At 47.8% G+C, this 13,172-nt stretch overlaps 1 protein-coding gene across 1 annotated transcript in view; it reads left to right on the top strand.

Moving 5' to 3' along the window:
- The window catches only part of Nlg3 (Neuroligin 3), a 419,161-nt gene that overhangs the window by 403,462 nt on the left and 2,527 nt on the right, over nucleotides 1–13,172 (top strand). Inside the window, exons 8-9 of the mRNA XM_076788660.1 lie at nucleotides 10,191–10,342; nucleotides 10,421–10,554. Of these exons, the coding sequence (XP_076644775.1) occupies nucleotides 10,191–10,342; nucleotides 10,421–10,554 (286 nt within the window). The remainder of the gene's footprint in view (nucleotides 1–10,190; nucleotides 10,343–10,420; nucleotides 10,555–13,172) is intronic.

Raw genomic sequence — 13,172 nt, 5'->3', positions numbered from 1 at the left:
TTTACCGCGTAATATACACCCCCACCCCACCCCCCGCCGTGCACGGTAATAATAATCGGTCGTTCCCGGGGAAATTCGTCCCCCTTCCCACGCCACCCTCTCTCGCCGCGACGCCAAACTGCTGCCTCGACCGGGGACGTGAAACGCGCAACTTCCAGACATCAGATACGAGACCACGGGAAGCTCATAAACACCCCTCTTGATATACATGCCTCGGAATATCCCGGAATAACGTAGCCATTTTCTTGAAGGATTTCTGATTTCTGATGTCCCCGTGGCGGGGAGGTCCCGAACGACCGAGTTTGGAATTTTTAGGAGCGTTCAAAAGCCAATACATACCTCCAGACCAGCCTGCTCAAGATTACAACCCTGGTTTTGTGACTACCGTTTAGGTGCCGGCAAGCATTTTTGGTGCTTTTGCATTTCTGGGACCTTTAGAACGTTATGAGATACCCTTTAATACCTACAGTGGTATCCCCCCTCGGAATTGCAGTAGCCCTTGGAACAGAGGCCCCTCTTTTCTATTCTTAAGTACAGGGTCATTAGTATTTTTGGTGCCTTTGCATTTCTGGGACCTTTAGAACGTTCTGAGACACCCTTTAATTCGTACAGTGGAATCCCCTCTCGGAATTGTAGTAGCCCTTGGAATAGAGGCCCCCTCTTTTCTATTCTTAAGTACAGGGGCATTAGTATTTTTGGTGCTTTTGCATTTCTGGGACCTTTAGAACGTTATGTGACACCCTTTAATACCTACAGTGGAATCCCCCCTCGGAATTGCAGTAGCCATTGGAATAGACACCCCCTCTTTTCTATTCTTAATTACAGGGGCATTAGTATTTTTGGTGCTTTTGCATTTCTGGGACCTTTAGAACGTTATGAGATACCCTTTAATACCTACAGTGGTATCCCCCCTCGGAATTGTAGTAGCAATTGGAATAGAGGCCCCTCTTTTCTATTCTTAATTACAGGGGCATTAGTATTTTTGGTGCTTTTGCATTTCTGGGACCTTTAGAACGTTATGAGATACCCTTTAATACCTACAGTGGATTCCCCCCTCGGAATTGCACTAGCCCTTGGAATAGAGGCCCCCTCTTTTCTATTCTTAAGTACAGGGGCATTAGTAAGTACAGAGCTATTAGTAAACGCGGGTCTGCCCAGGGACATATATCGGGTAGTATTCCGGTCAACTTACGCACCTCGCATCGCGCACCACGGAACCAATTAAATCCCGGCTGCCACTGCATTGAAGTGTCTCGAACCGTGTTCTTGCGCTTCGCGTTCTCGCGCAGCTGATGAAAGAAAGAATTCTCGTTAAAAATATTTTGTTGGCCGTCGTCCCTGTCGTGCAGCGTGACAAAGCGAGTTACACGCGAAGATTGTCGAGTTTAAAAGGCGCCGGGCGCAAGAAGTGGATGACGAAGGGAATAAAGGGGGGGGGGGCGACGAAGTCATCACCGTTGACAAGAACGAGCTGAAACTTCTTCAGGAAGCTCTTTAAACTTTTATGGTCAGAGACATTTTCGTCACTACGGGATAACCGACGGATTCTGACGAGTTTTTCTGGCATGCAAATACAGCATCGCGACGGATATCGGATGCGCGGGCCGAAAGAAAATTGCATCTTCCCGGGAAGCGTCGACGCGACCTTTCAGGACGCGGCTTTCCAAGCGGGGAGGAACTTCTGAATGGAATCGCACGGTCGCATATTCATCGCGCGGCCTTCTCGAAAACGTTCCACGGGAAGAATTTCATTAACCTTTTCAAGGCGGAATTAGTCGACTGCCGAGGGGGATGCGGGGTTGTAGGGGGTGAAGTAGAAGGAGAAGGACGAGGAGGAGGAACAAATTTTTCCGTCCTGGTCAAAGTTTCCGAATTTAAAAAGGATACTGCGGCGAGGCGGCATTCTCGCTCGCCTCTTCGCCTTTTCAACGGAAACTTTGTGTCGCCGCTCGCTCTTAAAGCCCCCGTATAAAATAAAACCTGTGAGAGGTAGAGTGGGGGGGGCGCAGAAATTCGAAAACGAGGCACCCGCAAGGAGGAAACTTTTAATGTGACCCGCGCCGGACGAAATCCTTCGGCAAAAAAAAAAGATTGGCAGGGTCGCCGAGCGACGATAACGAGTAACAATAAACTGAATTATCGTAACGAGCCGGAGACACGATTCCAGGTATAACGTAATCAGGAAAATAAATTAACCGGCGGACGGCAGGCCGGCCGATGTTTTGACGTGTGAAATGCACACGTCGCGACGACGTGTCGGCGCGTACGGTAATCCTTTTAGCCGCGTAAATGCAACCTGACGCCTCGCGGCATTGCGGGCCGCGGCGAGGCTTTAATCCCGACCGCTAAAAGGAACCCCGTAATTCGCTTCGATCGACAGCCGCGCCGGCCCGTTTCAAAAAATCTCGCGAACCGAAACGGACCGACCGCGGAAACCGGCTTTGCCGGCTCTATGTACGTTTGCGTGACAGTTACGCTCGCGCAGAGCTTGTTGAAATAAGACTCAACTTCTGTATTCATCCTACGCACCGTGCAAACCTTTTTCAGAACCGCTGCCAACGGGTTCGACACCATTTATTATCGCGAAACACTTCAATGTTTAGCTAACGAACGAATAAAATTACTGTTTCTCTGTATATGTCGCGAAGGCCTCGATGATAAACGTCGCGGAGTTATGCCCGCCACAAAAATCTCGAGAGGCCTTGGATGCCTCGCACTGTAACCATAACACGGCTCGGGCACGTCTCCTGCACGATACAAGAACAATGTTGTTGACATATATCGAGAATTCTAGGGTATTTTTAATTTACAGTGGAACTCCATTAATCAGAATCGTTTGGAGGACAGGATTATTCGCGTAATAGGAGACCCGCTGTATCTCCAAAATTTTCTAAATGTTCTCGTTGACTCATACAGGATGATACAGTGAATTCTCGTTAAGAGTCAGTGGCAACCTTACAATTTGGAGTCAGTGGAACTACCGCGGAGTTATCCCCACCACAAGAAGCTGGAGAGGCCTCGGACGCCTCGGACTGTAAACATAACACGGCTCGGGCACGTCTCCTGCACGATACAAGACACGTGTTGTTGACATATACCGAGAATTCTATGGTATTTTTAATTTACAGTGGAACTCCATTAATCAGAATCGTTTGGAGCACAGGATGATTCGCGTAATAGGAGTCCCGCTGTATCTCCAAAATTTTGTAAATGTTCTCGTTGACTCGTACAGAGTGATACAGTGAATTCTCGTTAAGAGTCAGTGGCAACCTTACAATTTGGAGTCAGTGGAATTACCCACACCGCCGCGGTGAGGGGCCCAAGAGTCGTCTCTCGAGTCTTCGTGTCACTATCGCTTAGTAGTCATAGGCTTTTATGACTCGTAGACGGGCATGACTCTTAGGTTTCCTAAGACTCTTAAGCCCTGTGTATTTCAAATGCGACGCTCGTCGACAACCTCCGATTTCGTCTAAGAGTCAGTCACCAGAACGGCGCAACTGACTAGTAACGAGAATTCACTGTACAGCTAAGTGTCCCACCAAAATGACACGCGTGAACGAGTATTTGGTATATGACAGAATGGTGGGAACGACATGTATTCAAGTGTAGCATACGATGTATCGATTGAAGCGGATAGAAACTTTTGCGCTCGCTTGTTAGACGCGTAAAACATTATTACGGTAATACTCGGTAAGTCGTCCGGTTATTTTCCATTTAATTTGGCCGCGCTCCTGTGAAATGAATTCCTCCGTGCTGAAATTAGATCTGTGAGCACAGGAACACTCTCGTTCGTCCGGGATAAAGCAGCCGGGTTCGCATCCGGGTTCTACAATCGACTCTGTCTCTCTTTCTCTCACATTTTTTCAGCGTTTCATCCTCAGAATGCGTGGAATATTAAGTCGAAATTGGCCATGGAAGCGATCGTTTTCGACGTGCTCGCATTCTCGAAGGAACGGGGGAGCCTTGATGGCATTAGCGTCCGCCATAGCCGTTTTCCCGTAGCCTTTTCCACGTCAGAAGCCGTTGAATAAGTTCCCGCGGCTCTCCCCTCTCCCCGGTTCTTTTCATTTCTTTTTCCAACCCTTCCTTTCACCGGGCTTCGTTTCCACCCGCCGCAACCCCTACACACCTCGCCCCAACGTTCCACCCCCTCCACATTTCGCTCCCGTTTTGCATACGAATACACGGTCCTCCCTTTGGCCGTACGAATCGAGCGCCGTTGAACTCGCAATTTTCCAGCGAACGCTCCGAACCTCGGGCGACAATGCGACCGGCGAAACGAGTGCGCGTCAAACACCGCCTCGCAGACAGTAGACAGTAGACTAGTAGAGAGAGAGAGAGAGAGAGAGAGAGAGAGAAGCGGGGAGAAACGAGCGGCCCTGAGATCGAATCGTTAATTAGTGGAATTGCTTGTCAATTACGGCGAAACTCGCGGAATGTTCGGCCGTGACTGAGCCCGATCCGTCGCGAACCACCGGGACGGAAGTCGGGGACTATCAACTACCACGCGGAAGCTACCAGGTGTGAACAACAGACCGGGGAAATTGAGGGGAATACAGTGTTTACTCTCCTATACCTCCAAATGCCTAGCCGATAAAAGTCCCAGAACTATGCCCACTGCCGCGGGGTATAAGGGGTTACAGGAGTATAAGGTCGCTTGGATCGAAGAATAGTATCTCCTGGCCGATATATGTCCGTGGCTAGACCCGTGTTTTGGACATGGGTCGAGTAAGCACTGTACTGTTTACCCCCTCCCATTGCCCGTACGCTTCTCTCTTCACCATCAGATTCCCCTTTTGCCCCCTCCTCCATCAGATTCCCCTTTTGCCCCCTCTACCATTAGACTCCTCTTTTGCCCCCTCCACCATCAGATTCCACTTTTGCCCCTCCCACTATCAGTCCACCATCAGATTCCCCTTTTACCCCGCCCACTATCAGTCCACCATCAGATTCCCCTTTTACCCCGCCCACTATCAGTCCACCATCAGATTCCCCTCTTGCCCTCTCCACCATCAGATTCCCCCTTTTGCCCCGTCAACCATTGGACATCTCCTTCTGCCCCCTCCACCATCAGATTCCCCTTTTGCCCCCTCCACCATCAGATTCCCCTTTTGCCCCCTCCACCATTAGACTCCCCTTTTGCCCCCTCCACCATCAGATGCCCCTTTTACCCCGCCCACTATCAGTCCACCATCAGATTCCCCTTTTGCCCCGTCAACTATCAGATTTCCCCTTTTGCCCCGTTCACCATTGGACTTCTCCTTTTGCGCCCTCCACCATAAGATTCCCTTTTTGCCCTCTCCACCATCAGATTCCGCTCTGCTGACGATGGGATGCATGACCTCCGTGCAGAGAGTCGTTAGAGGGGAATCGAGCCACATTTAGTGGTAGGGGGGATAGCATTCTGAACCCGAGGGAGACGCGTGTCACGTGATCGCGCCGTCGGGTGCTCGCCGACGGCGAGTAGGGGAATGACGTCGCAGAGGGGGGAAGGTGGAGTGGGGGAATGGCGTCGCAGAGGGGATAAGGTGGAGAGGGGGAATGGCGTCGCAGAGGGGGTAAGGTGGAGTGGGAGACAAGTCGGGACCCGGCGACAATGGCGGTCACCGTATACCCGGCCAGGTTGTTGCTAGACGATTCCAGCGACGTGCAATCGATGATCTAAATTTAAATTCAAACACGCCTCCCGACTGCCTTTGATGTTCCCCTGCGCGTAAACGCGGCAGTCTCTGTTTTTTGCCGATCTCTTCCTCCTCGCTTCGCCTTTTCCCGCTCGCGTCTCCCTCGCCAGGGAAAACATTATCCCAGGTTCTAGATGCGACGAGACATTTTTTTCTTTTTAGGGTTCACCGTCAACGTCTTCGAAGCTTCGGATTATAACAAACAAGGAATAGTTTAGCACGTTAGGTGCCAAAAATCAATCCCAGTGATTCCCACAAAATCAGTGTAATTTAATTCACGAAACCGAAACTAGAAATTTAAAATATATTACAGGGTGTCTTGACCCTTCTGAACTCTGAAGGTCCTAATAAAATTCGATTTGTCTGGATATGCCACAATAAAAATGAATTTTTAAACCTAGTCGACAATCACTGTCAGTCATATGTGACTGACGTGCCAGTTAACGTGGTAACCCTTAGCACACGATCGGCGACTGTAAGGCGCCGCTAAAAATTGTTGTAACATTACTCAAAATATTTTTTAATAAATTACTAAACACTTCAGTATCGTAAGAATAAATTGCACCATTTTCGTATGGATAACGTGAAAAAAAAAATATATATATAGAAGGGAGATATTCTAAGTCAGAAGAAATGTTTCGTTTTGGAGTTAAAATAGCTTCGAGTGCAAAGGGTTAAGGGACAAAATTTTGTAATTTTTTTCGCGAAAAGAAACCGAGCATTCTCATCGTTACACAGAACACTCGAACAAGAATCCCCCGGTTAATTAAAGGCTCGTCTTCGCCCTCTGATGAACGTGACGCAAAACCAGGAGAAGAGAAGCGTGGGAATCGAGGCAAACGGAACAAAGAAAAAAAGGGGGTAGCAGAGACGTAAATAATATATAGAAAATAATAACAAAAGCGTGCCGGGGGTGCGGCGAGTAACAAGCGCGGTTACATCTGACCCAGTTTAAACATAAACTACGGAACGGTATTAAAAGCGCCGGCGTGGTCCGCGTGAAACCCGAAAGGGACTAAATTTGTAGGGATGAGGGGTGGGGGGTAGGAGGAGATTTTAATTGAAACAACGTCGCGAACGAGTCGAGTTACAAGTCCGCGGCGTCGAACAAATGAACCGCGGGGGTAAGTTGCCAGGTTGCAGGATATTTTGTTCCTTCGTTAACGACCGTTCCCGGTACATATCGGCTTCCATTAATTCTCCGGGTTTCGGTGTCTTCCGCGCGTTCAACGTCGAGAGAACAGAGTGGAAAGTTCCGAGCTCCCCGGCAAAGAAAAAACCTCGAAACAACTTGCTCGGGGGTTGGAAAAACCCGGGGCGAGGCTGTTCCGCGAGAATCTGATTTTCGGATCGAGATTCCGAGTTTCGCCTTCTCGAGAAGCTCCGCGTTCGACTTGTATCGGCGGTCTGGAGATCCGATGTATCGATTGCAGCGAGCCTCGCGGTCGAGAGAAAACAGAAAAACCAAAAGTGAGAGAGAGAGGGTGAAAGACTTTCACAGAGACTCGAGGCGAAAAGGAAGGTTCCTCCTACCGGTCCCAGAGAGAGAGGGGGGGGGGGAGAGAAGGAGAATTAACAGAAAAAATAAAATTGAATCCGGTAACTCGGCGAGAGGGGTAAACAATGGCGATTCGTAATTAAAACGGACGGAGGAGCAAAGAGTGCCGCGGCGAGGATGAAAGCGGCAAGGTAAATAGAAGGCCGGGTTGTTTCGCGGCATAATTAAGCAGCCGGCCCGCGAAAGCGGCCGAGGAAAGGGAATGTAAAATTATTTAATAACACGAAACGTCCGCGAGGGAAGCGGCCGAATAAGGGAGAGGGAGAACAGAAAGGGAGAAAGGGAGGAAAAAGTCGACGGGTGAACAGCGGCGAATTATCGTGGATGTTCGCGCGAGGGAACAGGCTCCGAGATAATTAAGGGGACCAGCGCAAAGGACGAACAGGACGACGGTCACGCTACAGAGGACGCGTCATTCGATCTGTCTTCGCGGCTCGTGAGGCTCGGCTCCTTTGACGATGCGCCGGATTTTGATTCGAACCGTTCAAACTGGCTCGGCGATCTCTCCTGAGACGATTCTTCCAGGATTAGCACGAAAATCGGAAGAGTGCGTCGTAATTATTACTATGAAATTAATGCTCCTAAGTTTTCTCGACGCAAGAACAACGTTTCGTTCGAGAAGAGTGACAACGTCCGAGAGGACCGCTGGAACAACATTGTCGCGGAACGGTGTTGCGTCAACTCGCCTAAATGTCGACGCGAGCGCATTTGCATAACGAAACGAGCACAGAGAGGAAGGCTGGTTTGCGTTCGCACGAGATCGCAAAGCAAGTAGCCGGCAGCTTTTCCGCCGCTGTGCGTCGAGTTAGGCGACTTTCAAAAGACGAGAGGAGCCGATGGTGGAAATATTTGGACGGAAATGCCGACACCGTGAAAAATTGCAGAAGGTCTCTATTGCCGGCGAGCTCAAAGGAAAGTTTGCAGCCGCCTCAATCTTGTTCGAACGAATCAACCCCTTTCTCTATCCCTCCACCATCTCGCACCCTCTTTCCGGGTCTCTCCGACCGAAAACGCGATATTTGATCGGGAGAAAACCACCGGCGAGGCGGGGTGAAACAACAGGCCGACCCGGCGTCCCTTTGAAAATTGAAACTACAAACGACGCCTGCACGACGAGGGGTAGGGGGGGAGGACAAAGTTTTGCAGAGAATTATTTAGTAGTGGCTCCCGAGTGGTTCTCGCCGCGAAATTCCTCCGGATAAACATCTCGACAGAATTAAAGTTTCTTCCTTTATCGGGCGAAAACGGATCGGCCTTTCCCTTTGATTTCCGTTCGAAGGGAAAACGGAAGAGGACCCTTTGACGCTGGGAAATTCCCAATTTTTCGGGGCAATAGAGACGTCCAGTGGCTGGGCGGCCGGGGGCTCGAGCTTCCACAGAGTCCCCGGTTCCTCGGAGAACCGATCTTTCAGACTTAACGAGGGGTTTTCGAAGGGGGCCGATCCCGCTTTCCCATGGTGAAGTCGACCGTCGAAAGGCCGAGAGTAATCTCGAAACTCTGGGTCGAGCACATATCATGCCGCCGCGCTGCTCATCCAGCTTCCTCTCCTCCTCAATATCTTCGTGCCGCGCCGGAAGAGCCTTTCTACCGTTTGAAATACGGCCGACGTCCCGCGTCGTTAAAATGCCATCAATACTTCAGTCCACCTTTGTGGATTCCTGCCGGTTTCTTCGGGGCCGGCCACACGGCGGGAGAAAAAAAAATATATATATTCTGTGCGTTCCGCCGGTGAAATTGGACGAAATTCGACGACCAGGGGACAAAGCCGGTTCCCCAGAGAGGCTACAGCATGTACACATAAGTTTCTTTACTAATCTGTCGGCCGTGTCTTCCTCGAGACAGCTCCGCAACGTCCCACAGTTCATTTCTCGAAGGTGCATAACACCGCATAGTTTTAACATTTTTGAACTTTGCGAGAAAATATTGAAATTTTCTGCGACATTTCAACACCCCTCAGGGAAAATAGATCTCTCTCCCCTAGATGCAGTGATTTCTCTATGCAGGGTGTTTCACCTAACTCGAGCATCTAAAACATTAGTTGGTTCAGAGGGGCAAATATTATGAAAGGCAAAGAAAGTTCAAGGTTATATCTTTTGAGATTTCAAGGTCATCGTAGTTCTTTTTAAATGAAATGATATAATTTTATTATGTACGTCCATGGAGTGTAAATGCATGGTGTGGAATCGCTGGTGATAACAAACTCAAGGACACGTGAAGGTCGTAATATTACAGGTCGTTGGATTCGACCTGTAATATTGACCTCGGTTATCATATAGTGACAATAAAAATACATCATTCCATTTAACACTAGGTTTACGGAGCACTAAAAATGACTATTTTACATTTCCTTGTAAAAATAACATGAATATACATATCTATCAAAATCTGTAGCCATTTTTTAAATAATATATACCCAGAGAAATCAATTTGTTAAATAATTCCTCATGGATCCATGTTTGTAATCTCAATGTTCGTGAATTAAAAATATTAAAATCCGTCATTTTGACGGGTCCCGTAAATCTAGTGTTAAAAAAGACTTGAAAAACCTTGAAATCTCAAAAAATATAACCTTGAACAAATTTTGTTGCCTATCATAATATCTTCCCCTCTGAACCAACTAATGTTTTCCTCTGACCTTTTTATTCTATCATTAAAATCAAGCGAGACATTATTCATGCTCGAGTTAGGTGAAACATCCTGTATATGTCGCCAAGGTCTGGATGATAAACGTCGCAGAATTATCCCCACTGGCGCAGGGTATACCCCGTGAGGGGCCACGAAGCTCGAGAGTCCTCGGTAAACGTAATACGGCTCGGGTATGTCTCCTGCACGATGCTTGACGCTGGCGAGACCCGAGTTGTTGACATATATCGAGAACTGACTACTTGTAATTGCAAATGAAACGGATTTCGTAGTTCCGGTATTCACGGCCGTCACATTCTGTTTTCAGAGGCCAGGCTGCATCCACGGCGAGGACCTGCCATATTTTTTTGGAGCACCGCTAGTAGGTGGCCTGTCGCACTGGCCGAAGAACTATACCAAGGCCGAGATCGCCCTCTCCGAAAGCGTGATATTGTACTTGACGAATTTTGCGCGTACAGGGTAAGCTGTCACCGAATTTCACGAGTAGAATTGACAACCATCATTTTCTAACAAACTGTCGCGTTGTTTCTGTAATAGGAATCCGAACGAGGGCACGTCGGAGCTCGGATCGCTGCGTTCGGATCTAGGATCGATGCGATCGGAGCGAAATAAATTCAAAAACATCGACTGGGCCGCCTACGAGGCGGTGCACAAGAAGTATCTGAGCATCGGTGAGTGTCCAAGAAGAAACAATGCAATCGAGAGGTGATCTCGAAGCAATCGCGAGCCCAGAAAATTCCCAAAAATTTCGGGCTTCGGCCGAAAATTGTTCAAGGTTATATTTCACGGCTTCGATGCTCGTTAAACACCTCCTCGGATGGCCAGGACTGAATGGTGCAAATTTTCACCGACTTTAAAAGGGGACGAAGACAAAAATTCGAAACTGTTGTTAGAGCACAAAGAACTCGTTAGGGAAGCGCAACCGGGGGGAAGTTAAGCTTCAGACTTCGCAGCTTAGCATTAGCTCGTACAGTCCGCGACGATGGCGAAAAACTCTCTTAACCCCGAAACCGAACGGTCTTATTCAAACATCGGGAACAACACGTAGCGTCTGGTACTACTCTGTTCGAAAAGTTCGTAGTGTCGCGTCAACGGAATTCGGTTTTTCAATTTTCTTCCAAGTCGAGGGTATCCCCCTTCTGAACGTATTTCCGTTGATCAAAACGCCGTTGGAAATCGCGTTTCAATTCTGCGAAACGGTGTTCACGACTCTTAAAGTTTCCCTTTTTATTGTCTCAACGATATGAAACGTACTCGCCCAATTGTAAATACACTGTTGTTCGCTCGGACGGTTACCCATCTTGCTCGGTACCGCGAACCAAGCTCGCTTCACCTGAATTACCATTGCAGCTGACCATGTCTACAACTGACCGTACACTCTTCCTACACTGTTGTTCCGAATGTTGTCCTTCAATCAGATTACCGGATTACCAAATTAATCAATTCTCAATCGCCATGAGCGAACGGAGAATCTCAGTGTTGTGGAACCTAGTGTGTTCGTAAATAAGAGATTGTAAACCGAGACAACAATGAAGAGAAAAATCGTTCCACGGATTTTTCGAACAAAGTATTCGCGTGTTTCGAGTTGCGCGTCGCGAAAATTAGCATGGAAATCGTTTCGTTGAATGGCCGGATACGGGGGAACACCGCGGAGACCGTGAGCCTTGACTCATTTTCAGCAGGTGAAAACGTTTTTGCCTCCGCCAGGATTCGGGCGCATCGTTTTGAACCGGGACTGAGAATTATTATTTAATCCGATTACGTTCCAAAGTGAGTATAATGAATCTAGTCTCCGTGAGCTCGCACGCATTTCGTGCATGTAACTAAGAGGATCAAGGGAGGGTTTATTTGCATAATTCTCGTTCTCGAGGAGAGAGACACAGAGAGAGAGAGAGAGAGAGAGAGAGAGAGTGAGAAACGAGAATGGCAGTTCGTCAGGAGTTCACTTTTGCTCCCGTTTGCTTCGTTCTTCGAATTGCATCGCGACTCGAAAATGAAAAGCCGACAGAGCGTCGCGACGACATCCCGCTACCCACGAGCCCCTTTTACTATCCGTCAACCAGAGCCACTCTCCTCTTTCGTTAGTAACGTATTTTATCAAATTCATTCAAATACACTGATTTCTCGATATACGTCGCCAAGGCCTCTATGATAAACGTCGCGGAATTATCCCCACTACCGTGGACTCCCTGCCAGACCCGTGTTTCAGACAAGCATCGTGCAGACATGCATGTTTACAGTCCATTCTTGTTCTGTCCTTTTCCAGAATTCATGAACACCACTTCAAAGTTTCGATTTGGTTCATATCTGGACTTTCTGCTGACCATCACAGAAAACTTTTGATTTCCTAGCCAGATTTTTACTATCTCTGTATAGTTCAGAAACGATAAGACATGCACGTGATGCAGGGATACGAAGATTGCAACTTTGCATTGACGCAAACAGTCATCAGTTCGAGCATCTCCCGTAATGCAATAAAGTTTGTTTTCCTACCATATTTGACCTTGCATGACCTTCAACCATAACTCGCTGAATTCGTCTCAACACTGGCTATCACATCGTGATAACAAAAAACATAGCATTCCATTTAAAAAAATAGAGTTGACCTTGAAATCTCCTCTATGCCTCCACCCACGCAGAAAATGTTTGTGTCACAATATGTCCCCCTCTACACCGTGCAAGTTTTCTATATAACATTTTTTCATATTATTACAAACAACGGAAATATTCAAACTGGACATAGTTATTGCCCCACCCTGTGTATATTGTTAATATTATCTGACATAAACTGTTATGTCATGATCGTTTCTAAGACACATACTCGCACGTATTCGCTCACCATTCAATCTTCTGTACTTTTCTTATAAATATGGTAACATGTCTTGCATGACTCGCCGAAGGCAGTGATTGTAAAATGAAACTAAACATAAACTGTTACGTTTTATCACCATCCAATTATTATCACCTAAGCTTTATCATTCAATTGCAAAATAGGTTGTATTATCACGTTCTATGTAAAACTAGCGAAGTGTGTTTCTGCTCGTCACTGTATATCGAGAATTCACTGTAACTGCAACAAGTCGGGAACGTTCTTACCGATTTCATTTCGTCCCGCAATTTAAGAAATTGTAGAGGGGGAGTCCTCGGTGTCATCGAACCGTAATTTCCTGTTTATTTTTCCGAGCGTCATCTTCCCCCGCCACGATGATTCCAACGCGAGAGGGTAACCCCCGCGGAGAGGGCGAGAGAATACAGTGAGCAGCACCAGGTGAATAACAGCGGGAAAGTT

The sequence above is a fragment of the Halictus rubicundus genome, chromosome 5 (assembly GCF_050948215.1).
Source record: "Halictus rubicundus isolate RS-2024b chromosome 5, iyHalRubi1_principal, whole genome shotgun sequence".
Classification (NCBI taxonomy): domain Eukaryota; kingdom Metazoa; phylum Arthropoda; class Insecta; order Hymenoptera; family Halictidae; genus Halictus; species Halictus rubicundus.
Note: the sequence above shows the minus strand (reverse complement) of the source record. Positions and strands in the feature narration are given on the sequence as shown.